General features: G+C 47.9%; 1 protein-coding gene across 1 annotated transcript in view; it reads right to left on the bottom strand.

The window, feature by feature from the left end:
* Nucleotides 1-924: 924 nt before the first annotated feature.
* The window catches only part of BFSP1 (beaded filament structural protein 1), a 36,702-nt gene continuing 12,731 nt past the window's right edge, over nucleotides 925-24,895 (bottom strand). Inside the window, exons 3-8 of the mRNA XM_088844415.1 lie at nucleotides 21,578-21,673; nucleotides 20,562-20,654; nucleotides 17,403-17,510; nucleotides 10,669-10,889; nucleotides 4,249-4,334; nucleotides 925-2,259 (exon numbers count right to left, since the gene is read on the bottom strand). Coding sequence (XP_088700541.1) covers nucleotides 1,127-2,259; nucleotides 4,249-4,334; nucleotides 10,669-10,889; nucleotides 17,403-17,510; nucleotides 20,562-20,654; nucleotides 21,578-21,673 — 1,737 coding nt within the window. The 3' untranslated portion in view covers nucleotides 925-1,126. The remainder of the gene's footprint in view (nucleotides 2,260-4,248; nucleotides 4,335-10,668; nucleotides 10,890-17,402; nucleotides 17,511-20,561; nucleotides 20,655-21,577; nucleotides 21,674-24,895) is intronic.

The raw sequence follows: 24,895 nt of genomic DNA, 5'->3' as shown, positions 1-24,895 counted from the left end.
TCCCAGGCAAGAATACTGGAGTGGGTTGCCATTTCCATCTCCATGTGATCTTCCCAACCCAGGGATCGAATCCACCTCTCCTATGTCTCCTGAATTGCAGGCAGATTCTTTACTGCTTGAGCCATCAGGGAAGTCCCTTAGTAAAAGTTAGGTGAATTCATTAATTAACTGCTGAACAAGGAACTGCATGGTGACATTTGATTTTGCTTTTGAAGCCCAACCCAGGAGTGCAGTCTCTGAGTGAGAAACTCTTAAGTGACTCAGCCAGAAGGACACAAGGCACGCGTGCTATGCAGGCGGCCCTGGCACCCTGCATCTTGCCCGTGACCTCTATTGCTTCCATGCATCTCCACGCCTGGTGTTCAAACAACTGCCTGCACCTGCGATTCTCAGTTGAGGGCTGTCCTGGGCCTAGCTTCTGGCCGACAGGGGTTGGTGGGTCAACACCCAGCTCCCACACCCTTGGGCAGGGTAACTGAAGACCGAGTTCTACCCCATCTCCCAGAGCCCCCGGGTATGGGGGCTGAGCGCCAGCCTCCCACAGTGCCCACCCACCTGGTAGCGCCTCTCCTCTCTCATGCCCTGCTGCCTCCACCTCTGTCTCCTGCCCTCCTGGCGCTTCTGGGACCACATCCCCAGAAATGACATCAGATCCTTGTTGCAGGGTCAGCTTCTTGGGGAACCCAAACTGAGACAGACACCTTTAATCACCTGACTTCTAACAAAGCACCCCTCACACAATCATGTGCTTGTGCCTAAAACAAGGTGAAAACAAGCCGATCCATCACCTGACAAGTTTCAGGTGTGAAATCCAGATTCTGTTAAGTCCCACGATGCCCCAGGATGAAGGGCTCGTCTACTTTCTTAAATGAGCTCAGCCCAGCGGCTGTTAGCAGGGCACCCCTGTCCTGAGCGACGCTGGCCCACCTGCAAGCCCAAGGCCCCTGTTAATCAGACAAAGGATATGCAAGCAAAGAAAACGTTTTAATTAAGGCTTCATTGGTAAGCCAGATGGGCCAACCATGGTCTAATCCAAAGAACTTTGTATCCTCACCCTTGTAGCCTCTGTTGTGAAACATCCAAGCACGTGTCTACAGGGGCCCAGAGGCACCTCCTCCCGGTTAGCTCAGGCACTGGAGGACCCCTTCTCTCCCAGTTTCTTCTTGTTTGCCTTCGTCTTTTCAATCGTGGTCTCCACAATGACAGCAGTCTCTTCGTACGTCTGGATGCTCTCGGTGGAAAACTTCTCTATGGATTCCATCACCTCCACCTTCTCATAGGCCAGCTTCCTGGGAGGGCTTCTCGCCGGCCGGCTGCCACTCCAAGCCCCATGCCCCTCGGACCCACCCAGAGTGACCTGAGGCCCTTGAGACCGAGGTGTAGATGGCCCCTCTGGACCAGGCGCCACCGTGGGACAGGGCCCTCTGGCCCCCTCCTCCTCCCTCTGGCCATCCTGTTTGCCCTGGAGGCCCTTCAGGTCTTTGGCATTTTTCTCATCCCCTTTGTCTGCAGGGTGCGGGGTGGGGGGGTGTCCGTCTTCTTTCCCCTGCAGGGGCCCCTCTTCCTCCTTCACCCCGTCTTCTTTCCCCTGGGCAGGCCCCCCTTCCTCCTGCACACCATCTTCTTTCCCCTGCAGGGACCCCCCTTCCTCCTGCAGACCATCTTCTTTCCCCTGGGGGGGGCCCCCTTCCTCCTTCTTACCGTCTTCTTTCTCCTGGGGGGGCCCCTGTCCGTCCTCCAGAGGGGGCTCAGGCTGCTGGGGAGAGGGTTCCACACTGCTGTCAGGACGCACAGAGTCGTCCCCCTTAGACACCACCACGCCCCCTTTGGCTGGGACGGAGAAGACACAGAAGCCAGGATCCATGAAACTGGCGTCTCCGGAGACCATCACGTACCGCCCTTTGGTGAACAGGTCGGCAGGGGGCTCAGGTTCTTTCGGGCCTTTCACCTTCTCCTTAATCATCTTGCCTAGTTTCTCAAAGGCTTTGCTTATCTTGCCTCCATCTGGGACATCCTCCGGAGCCCCTTCCTGGGTCGGGGGACTTGCTTCTTCATCCCCCGGTTCAAGCTTAGACTCGCCCTCTTCTGTGAGCACCACCCGCCCCGGCTTCGTGTCCTCTTCACCTCTCAGCGGTGTCTCTTCCGGAATTTCATCTGCTCTGTCTTTCGCTACCATCTCCTTTTTCCTCGGAAGGTTCTTGGGGAGGCCTTTGAGTCTTGGTTTCGCTGCAGTTATATCCTGCACAGCCCTGGTGAGATCTTTGAAAAAAGAAAAAACGAGGTGGGTGTGATGAGTCAAGGCCAATGACAGACGAAGAAAAAGTACTTGTTGAAAAATACAAGCCTAGCACTGGGGTGGGGTTTACTGGTTGGCTGGTTGGCAACAGGGTAGGATCCCTGGGTCCTAAGCATTCATGGCCCACACTGAGGACCCAGCCCTGCCGGCCACTGTGGGACTTTGGGACAAGTCTCTTGGCCCCTCCGGGCTTGCAGAGTGGAAGGGAGGCTCCCACAGTTCCCTTCACACTGGGTATAACTTACTGAGATCTGTGTTTCTCCTGCAATAACACTCCGTGGGAGCAGGGCCTCTGCCCCACCCCAGCACCCCCACCTCGAGGTCACAGGGGGCACTTGGATCCAGACAAGACCAGGAAATCCAGTCCAAAGAGTCACTGTCACCTCAGGCTTCCCCAAAGGAGCAACTCAGAGTCACCCCCACCTTCCTCTGATGGGTTTGGAATAGCCTCCAGGCACACCCTTGTCCCCCCTGAACCCCAAACCAGATAAATACCGCCACTCCTTGCTTACCATCCCCTTCCTCCTGGATGACAAGAGGAAGCTATGCTCTTAAACCCAGAATAGAATCCCCTGTGCCCGAGGCCACATTTACTGCTTCAGACCAGCCAAGAGGAGAAACTTAAAGTTTCAGAAAACACAAAGTTTCACCCTGTCTCATCCAAAAGGTGGGCTTTTAGTTCCAGGTGGCACTATTGGTTAAAAAAAAAAAAAACAAACCCCGCCTGCCATTGCAGGAGGAGGGATAAGAGACACGAGTTCAATCCCTAGGCAAGATAGATCCCCCTGGAGGAGTGCAGGGCAACCCACTCCAGTATTCTTGCCTGGAGAACCCCCAGACAAAGGAGGCTGGCAGGCTAGAGTCCATGGTGTCGCAAAAGAGTCGGACACGTCCGAAGTGACTTAGCGCACACCCACACATCCAAAAGGCTTTCAAGATTTACTAACACAGTGGTTTTTTAACTTTTTCACCCCAAAGTCTTCTCCAGCTGCAGTCCTCCCTTTGTTAACCAGAGGACTTGGGTTCACAGAGGCAGGGCATCCCATAGGGGTGACCCTCAATGACAGAGCAGGGTAAGCAGGCATAGCAGGTGCAGGTCATGAAGCCATGGGGGAGGGACACAAGGGGGACATGTCAAAGCAGGTGGCCAGAAGCAGGAGTGCAGAAGAGGGTGCTTGCAGGACCAGCTGCTGAATTTCAGGGCCTGCTGTTCAAAACTGTGAAGAATTTCCAGACTGTGACAGCAAAGCATCAAGTTCAGCACCCTGCACACAGCTACAGGCCCCTGGAGCCAGCCTGGGTGTCTGGGGACCCCTGCCCCTTCTCCTATCTCCATAAAGCCCTCTGAGCTTTCTGAGACCCTGGGATATGACAGCACTGTAAGCCAGGCTTTCCTTCCTCCAGGCACCATTCTGTTCGGTCCTGATTGGGGAGACTGAGCCATGAGTGGACATCTCACAAGTGCAGGAAACGTCCCCAAAGGACCAAGTGTTGAAGGCAGAAGCTCCACTGCCCACCAAGCTCTTCCTGCTCAGTTTTGAATGGAAGAGAAAACGAACAAAAGTTGAGCATCTACTCTGCTCCTGATGCTAGATTAAGCACCTTTGCTTAAAAGAGTTCATTTCACTGGGGGAGGGGGAGGGTGGATAGATACATTTCATTATCTACTTCTTGCCAAAGTAAATGTTAATTGCGATTTTCCTCCCTAGTTAAATGCCTCGTGCTCATGGCCTCTCACGTGGCCTGACTTTCTCCTTGTAAACTTTTAGACTCAAGTCACTTGGCACCAGTGGGAGGACATCAGCAGGGCAAGAAGGGACCCCACATAAAAGCAATGAATTTCCAGCTGGATCGGAAGGTAGCATGAATGTTGCATTCAGAGACAAAGTCGCTTGATTTTTTTCCATTTTCCTAGGACAGAAAAATAGAACAAGCCAGAGTTGGGGACTCACCTTTCCCACCATGCCGAGGGCTGAGGGAGGCCCCGTGGCTTGCAGTGTATAGGGTGATCGGAGTTTCAATGAAGGCAGAGCTCAGCCTGGCAGGAAGAACCAGAAAGAGGGAGGTCACCATCGTTAAGTCATCAAGCCAAACAGAATGGGGTTGGGGGGTAAGACGGAGGCTCTAGTGTCCAGTAAAAATGAACAAGGCTTCCTCTAGATCCAACAGCTCAAGAACCACGAACATACTCACACATTGCATGATGATGGGAAGGTCATGTCATAAACTGTGAAACACACATAAAAAATGGTAAGGTAGAAATGACTGATAATCTAAATATGCCACTTTTCTGTTGAACAGGAGTTCTCTGTGTTTGGGGGCGTTTTTTAAATAAGAGAGGGCTTCCCAGGTGGCTCAGTGGTAAAGAATCCACTTGGCAATACCGGAGCCGCAAGAGACATAAGTTTGATCCCTGAGTGGAAAAGATCCCCTGCAGGAGGCAGTGGCTACCCACTCCAGTATTCCTGCCTGGAGAATTTCATGGGCAGGTGAGCCTGGTGGGCTACAGACCTTAGGGTCGCAAAGAGTCAGACATAATTGAGCATGCACACCATCCCTAAAATAAGAGAATGACCAGCCCAGGATAAATTATTGAAGGCAACCAAGACATGATTCTCCAACTTGTTTTTTAAAGAATAGTTTCTATAACCAGAGAGAGCAGGAAGATAAAAGCAATTGAGACAAAATGTAAACAGCTAGTGAATCTAATAGGATTCAGAATTTCCTTGCTCTGTGCCTGCAACACTTCTATCAGCGTGAAATTATATCAAAATTAAGAGTTCTATATAAACACACAAAAGAGGTATCCAGTTACCTTTTGATGAAGTCCTGCCTCCAAAATAAAACTTTTCACAAAGATATTTAAATACCAGTTCAAGACATTTAGTATATGTGTGCATGAAGCATTCACTGTGACATAAATATAATTGAGTTCAGCACAATACATTGACTGGAACTAGAGAAAACAAAAGAAATTCTTCCTTTTCCTGTGACACACTAGAGCACTCATATGCCAAGACAGAGCCCCAGAGAGAGGACAGAAGTGTCCCTGGAGGAACGCCCAGGTGTTTCTCTTTTACCTCAATCTAAACCCCCCAGTGTTCTTGCCTGGAGAATCCCAGGGACAGGGGAGCCTGGTGGGCTTCCATTTATGGGGTCACACAGAGTCGGACACGACTAAAGTAACTTAGCAGCAGCAGCAGCAGCAAACCCCCCAAACGCACTCACACATTGCATGATGATGGGAAGGTCAATCATAAACTGTGAAACACACATAAAAAATGGTAAGGTAGAAATTGCTGATAATCTAAATATGCCACTTCTCTGTTGAACAGGAGTTCTCTTTGTTTGGGGGGCCTTTTAAAATAAGAGAGGGCTTCCCAGGTGGCTCATTGGTAAAGAACCCGCCTGCCAATACAAGAGATGTAAGTCCAATCCCTGGGTTGGTGGAAAGATCCCCTGGAGAAGGCAATGGCTACAAACTCCAGTATTCCTGCCTGGAGAATCCCATGGACAGAGGAGCCTGGCGGGCTAGGCTGAACTGAAGAATCTCCACTTAATAGAGAAGCAGAGTCCTTATACTGGAAGGCTGGCCTCAATCCATTCTCCACACATCTAGGGCTATAGGTACACAGGTGGATACAGTCACATATGTAGGCATGGGTACAGATAGGAATAATGGAGACACCACTGTAGATGTGTGTGTACATAAAGACGATGCAGGTGCTGATGGTTTATACATGGACATAAAGACAACAGAGGTGTAGACAGTTTATGCATGTATATAAAAACGATGGTGATGTAGACAGTTTATACATGTACATAAAAATGATGGAGATATAGACAGCTTATATATGTACATAAAAGTGATGGAGATGTAGACAGCTTATACATGTACATGAAAACCATGGAGGTATAAGGGTTAGTAGAAGGAAGGAAACCTTAAAAATTAGGGCAGAAATAAATGTAAAAGAAACAAAAGAGACCATAGCAAAAATCAACAAAGCTAAAAGCTGGTTCTTCAAGAAGATAAATAAAATTGACAAACCATTAGCCAGACTAATCAAGAAACAAAGGGAGAAAAATCAAATCAACAAAATTAGAAATGAAAATGGAGAGATCACAACAGACAACACAGAAATACAAAGGATCATAAGAGACTACTTTCAGCAACTATATGCCAATAAAATGGACAACTTGGAAGAAATGGACAAATTCTTAGAAAAGTACAACTTTCCAAAACTGAACCAGGAAGAAATAGAAAATCTTAACAGACCCATCACAAACACAGAAATCAAAACTGTAATCAGAAATCTTCCAGCAAACAAAAGCCCAGGACCAGATGGCTTCACAGCTGAATTCTACCAAAAATTTAGAGAAGAGCTAACACCTATCCTACTCAAACTCTTCCAGAAAATTGCAGAGGAGGGTAAACTTCCAAACTCATTCTATGAGGCCACCATCACCCTAATCCCAAAATCAGACAAAGATGCCACAAAAAAAGAAAACTACAGGCCAATATCACTGATGAACATAGATGCAAAAATCCTTAACAAAATTCTAGCAAACAGAATCCACCAACATATTAAAAAGATCATACATCATGACCAAGAGGGCTTTATCCCAGGGATGCAAGGATTCTTCAATATCCGCAAGTCAATCAAAGTAATACACCAAATTAACAAATTGAAAAATAAAAACCATATGATTATCTCAATAGATGCAGAGAAAGCCTTTCACAAAATTCAACATCCATTTATGATAAAAAACCTTCCAGAAAGCAGGAATAGAACGAACATACCTCAACATAATAAAAGCTATATATGATAAACCCACAGCAAACATTATCCTCAAAGTTGAAAAATTGAAAACATTTCCCCTAAAGTCAGGAACAAGACAAGGGTGCCCACTCTCACCACTACTATTCAACATAGTTTTGGAAGTTTTGGCCACAGAAATCAGAGCAGAAAAAGAAATAAAAGGAATCCAGTTTGGAAAAGAAGAAGTAAAACTCACTGTCTGCAGATGACTTGATCCTCTACATAGAAAACCCTAAAGACTCCATCAGAAAATCACTAGAGCCAATCAATGAATATAGTAAAGTTGCAGGATATAAAATCAACACACAGAAATCCCTTACATTCCTATATACTAACAATGAGAAAACAGAAAGAGAAATTAAGGAAACAATTCCATTCACCATTGCAACGAAAAAAATAAAATAATTAGGAATACATCTTCCTAAAGAAAGAAAAGACCTATATACAGAAAACTATAAAACACTGGTGAAAGAAATCAGAGGACACAAATAGATGGAGAAATATATCATGTTTATGGATCGGAAGAATCAATATAGTGAAAATGAGTATAGTACCGAAAGCAATCTATAGATTCAATGCAATCCCTATCAAGCTACCAACGGTATTTTTCACAGAACTAGAACAAATAATTTCACAATTTGTATGGAAATACAAAAAACTTCAAATAGCCAAAGCAATCTTGAGAAAGAAGAATGGAACTGGAGGAATCAACCTGCCTGACTTCAGGCTCTACTACAAAGCCACAGTCATCAAGACAGTATGGTACTGGCACAAAGACAGAAATATAGATCAATGGAACAAAATAAAAAGCCCAGAGATAAATCCACGCACCTATGGACACCTTATCTTCGACAAAGGAGGCAAGAATATACAATGGAGAAAAGACAATCTCTTAACAAGTGGTGCTGGGAAAACTGGTCAACCACTTGTAAAAGAATGAAACTAGAACACTTTCTAACACCATACACAAAAATAAACTCAAAATGAATTAAAGATCTAAACGTAAGACCAGAAACTATAAAACTCCTAGAGGAGAACATAGGCAAAACACTCTCTGACATAAACCACAGCAGGATCCTCTATGACCTACCTCCCAGAATATTGGAAGTAAAAGCAAAAATTAACAAATGGGACCTAATTAAAATTAAAAGCTTTTGCATAACAAAGGAAACTATAAGCAAGGTGAAAAGACAGCCTTCAGAATGAGAGAAAATAATAGCAAATGGAGTAACTGACAAAGAATTAATCTCAAAAATATACAAGCAACTCCTGCAGCTCAATTCCAGAAAAATAAATGACCCAATCAAAAAGTAGGCCAAAGAACTAAACAGACATTTCTCCAAAGAAGACATACAGATGGCTAACAAACACATGAAAAGATGCTCAAAATCACTAATAATCAGAGAAATGCAAATCAAAACCATAATGAGGTACCATTTCACGCCAGTCAGAGTGGCTGCTATCCAAAAGTCTACAAGCAATAAATGCTGGAGATAGTGTGGAGAAAAGGGAACCCTCTTACATTGTTGGTGGGAATGCAAACTAGTACAGCCACTATGGAGAACAGTGTGGAGATTCCCTAAAAAATTGAAAATAGAACTGCCATATGACCCAGCAATCCCACTGCTGGGCATACACACCGAGGAAACCAGAATTGAAAGGGACACATGTACTCCAATATTCATCACAGCACTGTTTATAATAGCCAGGACAAGGAAGCAACCTAGATGTCCATCAGCAGATGAATGGATAAGAAAGCTTTGGGTACATATACACAATGGAATATTATTCAGCCATTAAAAAGAATACATTTGAATCGGTTCTAATGAAGTGGATGAAACTGGAGCCTATTATACAGAGTGAAGTAAGCCAGAAAGAAAAATACCAATACAGTATACTAATGCATATATATGGAATTTAGAAAGATGGTAACGATAACCCTGTATGCGAGACAGCAAAAGAGACACAGATGTATAGAACAGTCTTTTGGACTCTGTGGGAGAGGGCGAGGGTGGGATGATTTGGGAGAATGGCATTGAAACATGTATGCTTTCAAATGTGAAATGAATTGCCAGTCCAGGTTCGATGCATGATACAGGGTGCTCGGGGTTGGTGCACGGGGATGACCCAGAGGGATGGGATGGGGAGGGAGGTGGGAGGGGGGTTCAGGATGGGGAACACATGTACACTCGTGGCAGATTCATGTCAGTGTATGGCAAAACCAATACAATATTGTAAAGTAAAAAAAAAAGAAAATCATGGAGGTGTAGACACTTTATGCATATACACAAAGACAATGAAGATTTAGATGCTCTGTGTGGAGATGAGGTGCAGGCTTAGGTGATAAAGATGTAACGACAACCATAGATAATGTAGATACAGGTGTAAGTGATAGCGACGTGGACACAGATGGTGTAGATGTGGGTGGAGGTAGCGATGCAGATGTAGATGACGTAGAGGCAAGTGTAGGTGTAAATGCAGGTGACGCAGGCGTCAGCGTAAATAACAGAGGCGGTGAAGACGATGCAGGTGCAGAAAATGCAGCTGTGGGGTAGACGTACATGTAGATGATCCAGACAGCCGTAGATGGCAGAGTCGGTCTCAGGTGTCGATACAGATGATGTAGGTGTAGGTGAGGGAGAGGCAGGCGAAGGTGTAGACGATACAGATGGAGGTCAGGTGATGTGGGTGTAGCTACAGATGGTGCAGAGAATGTAGGTGTAGTGGAGATGTACACATCCAGACGCTGCAGACACAGAAGTGGACATAAACACAGGTGCAGACGCAGACATGGTGGCGCAGATGAACATGGAGGAAACAGAGTAGCTGATGCAGGTGCAGATGTGAATGAGGCTGAGACAGAGACACTTGCCAGCAGAGTTCACGTCCCGATCCATCGTGCAGAGACCAGACAGCCTGCTGGCAGCCACAGAACTGACTGGCCAGGTGCTCAGAGCCACCATGGCAGCAGCAGTAATAACATCAACCCCTCTGAGCACTGGTCCAGTTCCAGGTGCTGTGCAGGCATCTCACCTGAAGCATCTCAGTAACCACACCTGTTCATCCTTTCAGCTAAGACGTTCCTGTCCCCAGAGGCCTGTGAGCTGAAAGGCACCTTGACATCCAAACACTCCCACGGTTATCTTCATCACCTCTCCCTCCCCCCACCATCACACACGCCAGAGGCCACGTCTCTGTTGCAAACCCATTCATCCTCTGCCTCCCCCACTAGCATTCCAGCCCCGTGAGGTCCTGGATTTGGGGGTCTCCTTCTGGTGGCTCAGACGGCAAACAATCTGCCTGCAATGGGTCGGGAAGATCCCCTGGAAAACAGAATGGCTACCCACTCCAGTATCCTTGCCTGGAGAATCCCATGGACAGAGGAACCTGGCAGGCTACAGTCCAGGGCGGGTCACAAAGAGTCGGACATGACTGAGCAACTAACACTTTCACTTTCCTGCCACATTCCCTACAGCCTGGAACTGGCACATGGAAAAACGTGGAACAAGTAAGTGGTTCTGTGTGTACGGGCTCTGCCCACCCCAACCCCACCTGTTGCCTTCATTCTCGATGATGCGATGATACCGGTCCAACTCATTCCTCAGGGTCTGCTGGGCGACCACCAGCTGCCGGCAGTCATAGGATGACCTCTCCAGGCTCCTCTCCGCCTCTTCAATCTCCTTCCGCAGGGAGTCGATCTGCTCATTGTAGAGCTGAATCTCGTCATCATAACACTCATGGGCATCTCTGATGGCTTGTTCCAGGGCCGCAGTCTGCGGGCAGAGACATGGTCACGAGGAAACCCAGCCACCCTCTCCCTTCAGACACAGACGCGGCAGTGGAGAATCCTGACGGCGTACCCAGTTGTATTTGTTTTGTTGGTTTCTCTGTCCGCGGAGAATCTTAAAGCCACAGAAGGATGTGACAACTGAACCCCTTCCCCTGATGCTTGTATCAGCACCCCGGAAATCAGCCTTTAGCAGAGCCCCCGATCCAAGGCAGTAGGAAGATGAGAAACTCAGAAAACAAAAACTGCCGTCCCTGGACTAACATGTACAACTCAGAGTACATTCTTCATACTCTATTGAGTTAGCATGAAAAAGCAGTAAAAAGAAGAACATGGACTAAATAGATAAGATGCTATAATAATTAAAGGGGGGGAATTTCCTTGATCTTATTCAATCATTGCTGCTGCTGCTGCTGCTAAGTCACTTCAGTCGTGTCCGACTCTGTGTGACCCCATAGACGGAAGCCCACCAGGCTCCGCCGTCCCTGGGATTCTCCAGGCAAGAACACTGGAGTGGGTTGCCATTTCCTTCTCCAATGTGTGAAAGTGAAAAGTGAAAGTGAAGTCGCTCAGTCGTGTCCGACCCATAGCGACCCCACGGACTGCAGCCTACCAGGCTCCTCCGGCACTTAAATTTTCTCCTGACTTCTGACCAGTAGAGTTACATATATGTTTTGATAGCTAAAATGTGTGTGTTTGTGTACACTGGCACTTATGTAAAATAACTTCAGAGAAACGCTATTTATATATTAAAGCAGGAAAAATCAAAATCAAGGTAGGACAATGAAAAGAGGTTCCTCGTCTTCACTTTGAGAGCTGTGACTACCCACAAGCAGCCACAAGCTGCTTACTTATTTACAAGCGAATTTATTTACAAGCTCAGTACAAGCTCTCTTTCCCACAGAGAAAAGATCTAACAGGTGTGGCCAGTCCTCAAAAGCAAAATAAAACATATAGACTGAAACCCACTTCATCTGGAAAAGCGCTTGTCAAACTTCAACATGCATATGAACCACCTGAGGATACAGTTTTGCTCAGATTCTGACTCAGTAGCTCCAGTGGGACTGGAGGGGCCAGGTTTCTAAGTGGCTTCCCTACAATGCCCATGGCTGTGGCTTTGGTTTCCAGGCCACATTCTTTGAGTCACGGGGAACTAAGTGAGAGTCTGAATCTATCCTCACGTATGTGCATCACGGGATGCCTGACACATGCAGCTTAATGAACACACAAAACAACATAGAGGGTGATTATTCCTGAGAGCCCAACCCTTCACTATGTACAGATAAGGTCATGAGAAGCAGAGGTGGGCAGGAGCTGTCCCAGACTGGAGGCGGCTGAGGAGACAGGACATCTGAATGCAGGCAGGGCCCAGGATCAGGCAACCTGTGAACAGGGTAACGGGTGAGATTTCAGGCAAGTCTCTCACCAGTCTGGTCTGATCACCAATGTCCTAGTTTCAATCCTTGGTGCTTTGCTATTTGGACGTTGACTTTGGGGGAACTGAATGAAGAGTATGGGAAAACTCTGAGCTATTTTTACAGCATCAGAGAAGTCTAAAATTATTTCAGAATCAACCAAGAGAGTTTGGCCAGGTTTCTGTTCCTCGTGTAAAACTGCCTCCATTCAGGAAACAATCTAGATGTCCATCAACAGATGAATGGATAAAGAAGCTGCGGTACCTACATACAATGGAATATTACTCAGCCATAAAAAGGAACGCATTTGAGTCAGTTCTAATGAGGTGGATGAACCTAGAGCCTATTATACAGAGTGAAGCAAGTCAGAAAGAGAAAAACAAACATCATATATTAATGCATATATATGGAATCTAGAAAGATGGAACTGATGAACCTCTTTGCAGGGCAGCAATGGAGATGCAGACGTAGAGAACAGACCTGTGGTCAAGGGGCAGGGAAGAAGAGAGAGTAGCATGGAAACATATACATTACCGTATGTAAAGTAGAGCACCAGTGGGAATTTGCTGCATGACTCAAAATAGCAACCCACTCCAGTACTCTTGCCTGGAAAATCCCATGGACGGAGGAGCCTGGTAGGCTACAGTCCATGGGGTCCCAAAGAGTCGGGCACGACTAAGCGACTTCACTTCACTTCAGAGTTCAAATCAGCACTCTATGAAAAGGGATGGGATGGGGTAGGAGGTGGGAGGAGGTTCAAGAGGGAGGGGACATATGTGTACCCAAGACTGATTCATGTTGATGTTTAGCAGAAATCAACACAATACTGTAATTATCCTTCAATTAAAAATGAATAAATTTTTAAAAATAAATAAAAGTGTCTCCATTCAAACAGTCTCCTAGGACATCAAACACCAAGGCACAACCTCTGACTCCTGGTGTGGCCACACCCTCTTAATCATACCAGCATCCACACACTCCAGGAAAGACTTCCATGAAGGGATTCAAAAGACCCCTCCAGACCTACATCTCAGAGACAAGAAGCCATCCAGGAGTGTGTGAATCCCCACTTAAGACTCTCCGTTTCCATGGAGCGGTCCTGAGAACAGAACCTGCAGGTCACAGATAGGTGTGTCTGGGGTCCATCAACCCCAGAGTCAGCTGGGCAGCAGAAGAACATGAGAGCTGGACACACTTTCATCAAAGCTCACCCTTCTCCCACGTGAAGAGGAAAGAGCTGTGCCCACAGCACCGTGTTAAAGCTCAAAAACTGAAACCTCCTCCATCAGAAGGAGGGGTGCTCAGAAGAAAACAATAAAAGTCCCCCTTTCAGCAGCTCAAAGGGGGCTAACAAGATGTCTCTGAGGGGACTGACTTCCGTGTGGGCTTCAGACGCCGTCTAGCACCAGACTGACCGTAGGAGAAAGAGACCCTCCTTCCTGGAGCCACAGTCCAGCCTGGTCACAGGATCAAGCACAGGGTGACACAGAACCCATGGAGAGGCCCAAGGTGCTGGGGAGGTGGGGTGGGCGGGGCATCACAGAAGGCTTCCAGGAGGAGGTAAGGCCAGTCCTGGGCGCTGCAGAAGCAAAGGGACTTGCAGAAAGAGGCGTGAGAAGCAGAGAGGCAGGTGCAGGGGTGGTCAGGAGAGGAGAGGGGAAGAGAGTTGCCCACTGACAGCCCCGGGTCACTTCGAGAACAGCAGTCGAGCTGATACAGGGGGCACAGGCAGGTGGCAGGTGTGGGCCTCGAAGAAGCCTGAACTTCACTGTGAGCCAGGTAACTGGGCATTTCTGCCTGGACCATTTGGATCGACCAGCTGATATTCATCTGCCCACTTGGCTGCAGGCAGGAGCCCAGCCAATCTCTGCTTGGTGTTCCCGGACCTCACATGGGGCTCGCCAGAAACATCTGAGTGAAAGACAAGTGTTCTAGCACAGTTGTGGGGGCCTGCCTTTGCACGAACGGTCCTCAGGAAACCTGAGCTACACCTCACGTAAGCCCCGTCTGGAAGGGTGATCTCCTGCCTCAGTCCTCTTAGGCCCACGTACTCCTTTGGGTCCAAGGTCATTTCAAAAAGGAAATCGTGTCCTTCCCAGATTACATGCCGTCTTACCAAAACCTGCCACCAGATGGTGATAAGGGACTTTCACAAGAAATGACGTCTGAGCAACACACTTTCGCAAAAATCTGCCTTTTTTCACTTTGCTGTCACAAAAACTCAACTGATGCAACTTAGAGAATTTAGGGAGCCTGTTCTTTCTTGGGCACCTGGAATAAGTATCATCTCATGCATGGCCCATGTTCAGGGGTCTCATGCATGGTCCACATTCAATCTCAAAAGCAGGAGCCCCCAGCTCCAATCGTAGGTGCTGTTACGGGCAAACTGCAGATCAGTGTTCTCAAAGCTGGCAGAGCCACCTGGGGGGCTTGTTGAAGAAGATGCTGGCCCCTCCCCAGAATCCTTGATTCCATTGGTCTGGGGCGAGCCTGTGAATGCCCTAACCATACGCCAAGCCAGCTGCCACAGCCCTGCTGTCCAGAGCCCTCAGGTTGCAAGGAGCACTCCCCACACCGTCCCCACCACATCCCCAGTCCCAGCCCTGGCCGCACTGAGGGGCTATCTTCACTGGTCTCCCTGGGAACATACAGTTTAGCTACTCCATCCAAAAGTCAAGGCAACATTTTAAAATCAGCAAAAAGCCAGCTGTGAACATCTCGTGAATCAGGCTGTGGAGGGCCCAGGCCAGGAACATGAGTGGCCCAGATGTAGAACATTCTGGCCCACCATGGGATTCCTCCCCCCGACCAATTAGTGACCTCCAAGTGTGGTTCCCGGGCTAGCAAGCAGCACCTGGACTTCAGAAAGGCAGGTTCTTGGGCCACAACCCAGACTACTGAGTCAGAAACTCTCGGGTGGGTCCAGACATGTGTGTGTTTCAATTTGAGCTAATCGGGCAGACTTTTGGCCCCGGTGACCTTTACCCCTTAGCTTCTGCCCAAGACTCTGTGGTATTAGTTGGCAAAGGGACTCTGCAGATGTAAGCAAGGTTTTTAAGCAGTTGAGCTTAAAAAATAGGGAGATTATTCTAGATTATTCCTGATCACATGAGCCCTCAAGAGCAGAAATCAAAGAAAGCAGATGCATGAGAAAGAGTCAATGTCCCTGAAGATGGAGGAGGCCACCCACCAAGGAGAGTGGGCAGCATCTGGAATGACTCTTGGCAGTAAAGAAACAGGATCCTTGTTCCCACAGGCACACAGAACAGAATTCTGCCAACGTGACTGGGCTTGTGTCCACTTCTCCAAATGCTTATTCACACACATACATGTACACACATACATGTACATGCACACACGTACACACACATACAACTTATACACATATATGCATACACACATACAAAAATATGCATACACATTATACACACATGTGCGCGCACACACACACATACCCTCCCTCCATCCTCTCAGAGCCTCAGTGAAAACCACATACTCATCAAGTCACCAAATCGACACGTCTGGTCCTCAAGCCACAATTTGTCACCACAGCAGGACGAGTTTTAAGGGCAGCTGGGGTATCTGCCCTAGGGACCATCCACAGACTCCCATGTGCTTTCTGAAGCCCCTGAGTCACTGCACAGTGAGGGGTGTGTGGTGCATGGGGCAGGAATAGAGATTCTGGACTCAGGTCCTGAAATTTGGTAACGCTGAGAACCCACAAAAAGCACCACATCACACAGGGCTCCAACATGTGGTTCTTCTGTTGGCTTTGGTGGAGTAGAGACAGAGTGACATATAACGTTTAATGGTATATGGAGAGGTGCAGATTTTTTCAATTCTTGTTCTCTTGTCCTTTACATGTACTTGTCAAACCGAACATCAATTTACTTTTGGATTTGGGAAACGTGGTCAAACAGGAAGGAGCATATTCTAACCCAATGTCCCCATCAGAACAGCATATATGTGGAACCAGAGAAAGAAACTGGAGGAATCACGGAGGTGCCCTGCAAAGCTTGTGAACCACAGAAGCCTGTAGAAATAGGACTGAGCTTTATGGCGAGTTCAGTTCGCAAATTAAGCTTCACCAAGAAAAGAAAAGGGGTGGGGTGAAAATGCAAAGTTTCCACTAACAAATTCTAAGCAGGAGCAAATGCAGAAACAGCCTCTCTCTCCAGGGCTGCAGTCAGATTCCAGAGGAGAGTTCAGGTCAGAAGCAGGAAGCACAGATTCAAGCGAGTGGAGGATTAAAAACCCCAATCTGTGACCATTTCTTATTTTTAACAACAATTTTAAACTGGGCAAAACAAGTTGGTTATGCACAGATGGGAACTTACCCTTGGTGGCGGAGGGGACCTGAGGGAACCTCTCGGGAGCCAGAAATTAGTGGGATCTATTGTCCCTGCTTCCCTGGTGGCTCAGACAGTAAAAGCGTCTGCTTGCAATGCGGGAGACCTGGGTTTGATCCCTGGGTCGGGAAGATCCCCGGGAGAAGGAAATGGCAACCCACTCCAGTACTCTTGCCTGGAAAATTCCATGGATGGAGGAACCTCGTCGGCTACAGTCCATGGGGTCGCAAAGAGTCGTACACAACTAAGTGACTTCACTTTCACTTTCACTATCCCCTTTGGCCCAGGGCCTTTCCAGTCTGAGCAGGAAGGTCAGTGTCCTAGGCAGCCCTCCGTCTATTCAGACAGCTGGTCACCCACCTAGGAACGCTGTCTGTCACTTGAGGGCTGGGCACACAGGTGTGCCAAGTTTGTGAGAATTTACAGTGAAATAGGGCTTCCCTGATGGCTCAGTGGTAAAGAATCCACATGCAATGCAGGAGATGGGGGAAATTTGGGTTCAATCCCTGGGTCGGGAAGATCCCCTGGAGGAGGGCATAGCAACCCACTCCAGTATTCTTGCCTAGAGAATCCCATGGACAGAGGAGACTGGCAGGTTATATAGCCCATGGGGTCACAAAGATTTGGACATGACAGAGGGACTAAACAACAAAACAACACAGTGAGACAAACGCACGCAAATCTCTGCAGGCACGTGACACCAGAATGAAACTGCAGACGGAGGGTGGGGCGCACCTGGGCCTGCAGCTCGGTTCTCTGGGCCTGCAGGAGGCAGAGCATCTCCCGGCCATCCTCCAGCTGGCACTGCAGGGTGGCAGCTTCCCGTTCTGTCAGGAGCTTCTCCTGCACAAAGAAGCCAGACTCAACATCACACACTGTCATGGGAAGAAACACGTAGAGCAGGGGAGAGGCCTCCTGTGTTCTGCACATTCACATCCGCCCCCCAGGTTCACAGGCTGAGGCCCTGACCCCCTCCCGCCATGGGAAGGCATCTGGGCTGGGACTTTGGCAGGAAGGGAGGTGGAGATGAGGTCCCTACAGTGGGGGCCCCCATGGTGGGATTAGTGCCCTTACAAGCAAAGAAGGAGGCTGCTGCTGCTGCTGCTGCTGCTGCTGCTGCTGCGTCACTTCAGTCTTGTCCAACTCTGTGTGACCCCATAGACGGAAGCCCACCAGGCTCCCCCATCCCTGGGATTCTCCAGGCAAGAACACTGGAGTGGGTTGCCATTTTCTTCTCCAATGTGTGAAAGTGAAAAGTGAAAGTGAAGTCGCTCAGTCGTGTCCGACCCTTAGCGACCCCACGGACTGCAGCCTACCAGGCTCCTCCATCCATGGGATTTTCTAGGCAAGAGTACTGGAGTGGCTTGCCATTGCCTTCTCTGAAGAAGGAGGCTGCTGCTGCTGCTGCTGCTAAGTCATTTCAGTCGTGTCCGACTCTGTGCGACCCCATAGATGGTAGCCCACCAGGCTTCGCCGTCTCTGAGATTCTCCAGGCAAGAACACTGGAGTGGGTTGCCATTTCCTTCTCCAATGCATGAAAGTGAAAAGTGAAAGTGAAGTCACTCAGTCATATCTGACTCTTCGCAACCCCATGGACTACAGCCTACCAGGCTCCTCCACCCATGGGATTTTCCAGGCAAGAGTACTGGAGTGGGGTGCCATTGCCTTCAGGGCCTAAATGTGCTTTGTAAAGTGCACATGAATCCCTGAGCATCTTGCTGAAATGGGGATTGTGACTCAGTGGGTCTGCTGGGGGGTCTGGCTGGAGATTCTGCATTTTTCTCAAGTTCCCAGGTGATGCTGAAGGTCTCTGACAATCACTGATGCCATCAAACTAGGTCTAGACGGTTCTACATTCCTACAACTCAGACTAAAGTGGCTACAAGGAAACAGACTATTATGATTTTATAAGTGTGCTCTGATATAAAACACCTTTGAATTAAAGGGGAAAATGTTTGCAAAATACAATAAAGTTTCTGGAAAGAAATCTCTGACAAAGAAAATTATGTTTTAGGAAAAGCTGTGTTTTAGACCAGTTCACCTGTAACTTCCCAGGTGGCACTAGTGGTAAAGAACCCACCTGCCAATGCAGGAGATGTAAAGAGATGTGGGTTTGATCTCTTGGTTGGGAAGATCCCCTGGAGGAGGATATGGCACCTACTCCAGTATTCTTGCCTGCAGAACCCCATGGACAGAGGACCCTGGAGGGCTACAGTCCATAGGGTCATGCAGAGTTGGACACAACTAAAGCAGCTAAACACACACGCACACAGTTCACTTGGGGCCACTGGTGAGCAATGTGAACAAGAATATCCCCATCAAGGCCAAAAAAAGTAACTCTTCTGCCTCTCAGATGTTACTTGGCAGGGTTCAACTATGTCCCAAAAGCAAATTTGGGGATTTCTTTAGCTTTGATATAAAAAGTTAGGTTCAAATAAACAAAGCAGTCAACTACCCTTGCCCACTGGCTCTGCAGGGTGTGGGCTTAGGCAGACTTCTACCCTAAGTCATCTTTGCAGAAAAACACAGAATCTCATCAGCTGAACAGTTCACAAAACCCTGCCCTCAGTGTAGCACTTCTCCAGAGAAAGACCACATGACATTTCCGTTTTAATCTGTATCCTTCTCAGTCTATTTCTACACATACCATATCATGCATCACGAAATCCCATAAACCACAGTTGGAAAAAATATAGGTCAATATATTGTTGAACTGTTAAAGAGCTGAGTGAGGAGGGAATCTGGAACATTATACTGGGAACACAGTTTTACACCCAAATCCCAAAACAGCTTCAACCATCTCTAACCTGTCCTGACAGTCTTCATGCCCCAGACTTGCCTCATCATTAGCAGGACCTGACCTGAAAAACAGTCACTCACTATCTTCAATTTTCTAGATTCAAAATTATGGTCAAATTGATAAGGGGAATAAGAAAACAAACAACCCAATAACATGTATGCTGCTGCTGCTGCTAAGTCACTTCAGTTATGTCTGATGGAAGCCCACCAGGCTCCCCTGTCCCTGGGATTCTCCAGGCAAGAACACTGGAGTGAGTTGCCAGTTCCTTCTCCAATGTGTGAAAGTGAAAAGTGAAAGTGAAGTCGCTCAGTCGTGTCCGACCCCTAGCGACCCCACGGACTGCAGCCTACCAGGCTCCTCCATCCATGGGATTTTCTAGGCAAGAGTACTGGAGTGGCTTGCCATTGCCTTCTCTGAATAATATGTATATATATATGCAAAAGACTTGGGTCTTGGTCCAACAAAGAAAATACATGAATCATAGATACATGGATGGCAGATAAGCATCCATATGTCTTGACTGAAAAGATACTCAACAAGGAATTCCCTGGTGGTCCATTGGTTAGGACTCTATGTTTTCATTGCTGAGGGTTCGATCCCTTTCGGGAACTAAGATTTCTGCTAAAATAAAATTTTAAAAAATGCTCAAACAAGATACACAACACAACTATTAGAACAGCAAACAGCAAAACCAAAATAAAAGCCCAACATCCCCAGTGCAGATAAGAAAGCAAAGCAACAGAAGCTCCCACCTGTGGCTGGGGGCGGGAATGCAGCGATGCTACAGAGTTTGGGAGATAGTCTGGTAGTTTCTTATAAGTTAGACAAGGAAGAATAGCCTGTGATCCTTGAGAGGACAAACACCTAGGAAGACGGTCAACAGCAGAGTTTATGTCCTCAAATGTCTAGATACCCTTGTTCACTTACAGACTAAAAGAGCAAAAGAGTAAACTTGAATATGAATGCTCAGGTCAAGTTGGGGGCCCCAGACAGTCCAACCTGATGCCTCTCCCTGGGCCTCTGGGCACCAGTCCTGGGGCTGCAGGACCAATGCCCACGTGTGGCCACACTGCTGCTGGGGCTCCTGCTCTTACCTCCCGCATTCCACTCGTTATGGCGGCTGCCTGTGGGGTGGTCTGGATGATCTGCTGCAGGATGGTGACATAGGTCTGAATCTCCAGAAGATTCTGTCGGGAAAGGAAAGAGTTCTCATTAAAACCTGAACTGCCTGAGTTTCTCCCTCCAGGCCAAGGTGACCCTCGGGATATCAGACAGTGACCTTCTTGGAGGGTGCCTGATGCCTCCTTTTATCTACACAAAAGCCACCCTCTGCTGCCTGGAGCAGGTCCTGAGGCAAAGACATAGACACTGGAGCTGGAGGGAGGCCAGGTCCCTGGAGAGGTCAGCCCTCAGGTCTGCTGTGCTCAGGTGACAAGCTGGGCAGGAAAGGAGTGTCTGGTACTTGCATTTTCAAGATGCACAAGCTCAGAAAGGTTAGACCACTGGCCTTAGGTTACATAGCTCTGGGACTGGACTTTCCCAGAACACCAAGCACCCTCACCCAACCCCAGCATGAGACTATGAGAAGCTGGTAGGGCTGAGGGCAGAACACAGCAGTACCTGAGAGGAGGCTCCTGCTATTGCTGTTTAGTCGCTAAGTCGTGTCCGACTCTCTGCAACCCCATGGACTGTAGCCCAGCAGGCTCCTCTGCCCATGGGATTTCCCAGGCAAGAATGCTGGAGTGGGTTGTCATTTCCTTCTCCAGGGCTCTCCTGCAGGCCACATGTTCCCTCAGAGGCAGCAGTGAAAATTTACAGTTTTTGCATTTTCTCCATTTTCCGATCTGAACCAGTTGACAGGCAACAGCCTAACAAGACAGATCCACATGCAATCACTCTGTGGACTGTAATGTCTCCCATAGACACTGGCTCCCTCCCCATCCCCTGACACACACACCCCAAAACCACCTCCCCCTCTGCACATCTGGTTCACTAAGCACTGTCCAGCCCAGGTCACCTGGGCAGCCCACTCCAGCTGACTCATTTTTCAGCCACGAGAGCCCCGGACTGGTTTCCAGTGGGAAAGGGCTGCAAGAGGGGTTGTGGTTACCTTTTTGTACCTGTCCTTGGCCGCACTGATGTCATCCTGCAGAAACTGGGCTTCAATCTGAAGACGCAGGTTACGTAGCAGGGCTTCGTCTGCCTCCTGCAACGAGAGGGTCACAATTCTGACTCGGAGAGGCCATGGGGTGAGTGTGAAATCTGAACACACAGACCACCGGGGGTCTGGTTAACATGCAGACTGCTGTTTGGTAGGTCTGGGACAGCGTCCGGGATTCTGCATTTCTAGCAGAGCACTGGGTTAGCCCACTGGACCTGGTCTAGCACAATAGCTCTTAGGCGGGGGTGATTCTACCCCGCGGGGACACTTGGCACAGTCTGGACACACTTTTAATTGTCACCATTTGGGAGGTGGAGTGCTACTACCAGCATTGGGTGGGTAGGGGTCACAGACACTGCTGAACATCTCACAACACACAGCATGACCTCACACAACAAAGAAACCTCCAGTCCCTGACGCCAACAGTGCCAGGGCTGAGAAGCTGTGATCCAGAAAGATCAGGGAGAAACAGTATGCTTGCATGCCAATGACCTTAAAATTGCTTCCCTGGTGGCTCACAGAGTAAAGAATCTACCTGCAGTGCACAAGATGTAGGTTCAGTCCCTGGGTGGGGAAGATCCTGTGGAGGAGGAAATGGTAACCCACTTCAGTATTCTTGCCCGGAAAATTTCATGGAGAGAGGAGCCTGGTGGGCTATAGTCCATGGGGTCACAAAGAGCTGGACGTGACTAAGCGATTAACACACTTTCAGATTACAGTGCTGGAGAAGCCTCTTGGGAGTCCCTTGGACAACAAGGAGATCAAACCAATCAATCCTAAAGGAAATCAACCCTGAATATTCATTGGAAGGACTGATGCTGAAGCTCCGAAGCTTTGGCCACCTGATGTGAGGAGACAAATCATTAGAAAAGACCCTTATGTTGGGAAAGATTGAGGGCAGGAGGAGAAGGCAGCAACAAAGGATGGGATGGTGGGATGGCATCACTGAATCGATGGACATGAATTTGAGTAAACTCCAGGAGATAGTAAAGGACAGGGAGGCCTGGTATGCTGCAGTCCATGGGGTCGCAAAGAGTCAGACAGGACTTAACAACTGAACAACAATAACACATACGCAACCTTAAAACCTGACACATCTGTGTTTGTTCTAGAGCCTCTCACCAGTGAGTTGAGTTTCTAAGACTATGAAACAGCTTTCCCTTAACATTGAAAGCTTTACTTTAGAATGAAGCTAGAGCCCTATTTTATACCATTCAAAAACGAACTCTAAATGGGTTAGCTGCTGCTGCTTCTGCTAAGTCACTTCAGTCGTGTAGACAGGGGTACACCAGACTCCCCCGTCACTGGGATTCTCCAGGCAAGAACACTGGAATGGCTGCCATTTCCTTCTCCAATGCATGAAAGTGAAAAGTGAAAGTGAAGTCGCTCAGTCATGTCAGACTCCTAGTGACCCCATGGACTGCAGCCTACCAGGCTCCTCTGTCCATGGGATTTTCCAGGCAAGAGTACTGGAGTGGGGAGATGGGTTAGAGACTTAAATAATTTTATACTGAAATAAAACTCCAAGAAGAAACAGGAAAAAACCTCCTTGACATGGGTGTTGGCAATGAATTTTTGGACGTGACACTTAAAGCATAAGCAACAAAATAAAAAATTGACAAGACTATTTCTTGCTGCTGTTTAGTCATTCAGTCATGTGGCATCTTTGCCACCCCACAGATTGTAGCCCACCAGGCTTCTCTATCCATGGGATTTCCCAGGCCAGAATACTTGAGTGGACTACCATTTTCTTCTCCAGGGGATCTTCCCAAACCAGGGACCAAATCCACATCTTCAGCGTCTCCTGCATTGCAGATGGTTTCTTTACCACTGAGCCATTGGGGAAGCCCAAGCAAGACTATATCAAAGTCAAAAGCTGTGCACAACGAAAGAAATCATCAATGAAGTCAAAAGACAAACTACCGAGTAGGAAACCTTAATTTTAATAGTTTTCTACTGAGGACTGTTGACACTTATCTTGGGACCACCCATCTTCAATACAAAATGTACTTTTTAGCATGAATGCTGAGGTGAAGTGTTTGCTCCTTTAAAGTTGGAAATGACACAACAGAAGGTTGAATGTTCTTACCAAACTTTTTGATAACTCACCAACTTTTATTTCATCAATCTTCCTTTGACCAACCAAACAGGTGTGAAGAAGTATTTGTGCTCTTAATAAGAAAGTAATATGATGTGTAGAATTGACTTAAATGCTTCAACAATTCAGTGATATGTTACAGGGCCAAGGACCTTATTCCTCTCCCAAGACACCTCTGCCTTGCATTTCTGCCAATACCTGAGGCCTTGCTAAGTGCATTTTTACTGACTTCCTAATGACTTGTTAAAAAGCACTATGAATGTTAGCAACAGGCTCTCATCCACAGAGGTAGAATGTGGTCTGCTAAAATATTTAAGATATTCTCCACCCCTGCATGAACAGAGTTAAGACAGTCAAGGTATGCAGTTAGGACAAGATATTCTGAGATACTTGCCCTCCTGGTAATTTCAGGGGTTAGGTTCATCATGCTAAATTGTCATTTCAGAAGACCTATGCTGCCCACCCCTGGGAGAACAGAGCACTATTGATGGTCTCACACAGACGCTCCAGAGAAGGTGGGAGGCCCCTTGGAGGTCCTGGTGAATGGGCTTCGGAATTACTCAGAATTGTCACATAGCCTGGGGAAGCCTCTTCAACAGAGAAATGCTGAAGCAAAGGAAGCCTGGTGTCTTCCCAGCAGTGGAAAAGGGCTGAGAAGCCAGAAAGATCCTGGGTAATCTACTAACCCCAAGGGAAAAAGAGTCAGGTCTCAGGAAGGATAGAAACCAGGGCAGTCCCAACAAAGCAAGTAGCAACGGGCTGTGGCCTGGACACCCAGGATGACCAGCTCCAAAGGCACTCATCTCTGCCCCTCAGGAGCAACATCTCTGAGAGAGCTGTGATTGGCCCACATGATCACGTGACTATTGTCTTGCTGACAGTCCTACCAGGACCACACTGACAGGAAGGAAGGTCCAAGGGCTCAGGGGTGCAGCCCTGCCCACTTCAGGCACTGTGGTTCCTGGTGGAAGTGACTCTCAGTTCCAAGGAGCGGGCCCTGCTTATTAGAACAGTTAACCCTGGGGGCAGAGGTGGGGCAGTGCTGAGTGCAGACATGTGAGCCAGCCCTTTGGGATGTTTTCCTACCTGCCCCACCCTTCGACCCCTCAAGATTGCTGAGGATGGGGTGAGATAGGGAATTCTCAAACATCTGAAACTTTCACCAAAAA

The sequence above is a fragment of the Moschus berezovskii genome, chromosome 15 (genome assembly GCF_049115385.1).
Source record: "Moschus berezovskii isolate FMDL1 chromosome 15, NW_MosBer_1.0, whole genome shotgun sequence".
NCBI lineage: Eukaryota > Metazoa > Chordata > Mammalia > Artiodactyla > Moschidae > Moschus > Moschus berezovskii.
This window is presented reverse-complemented; position numbering and strand designations above follow the sequence as displayed.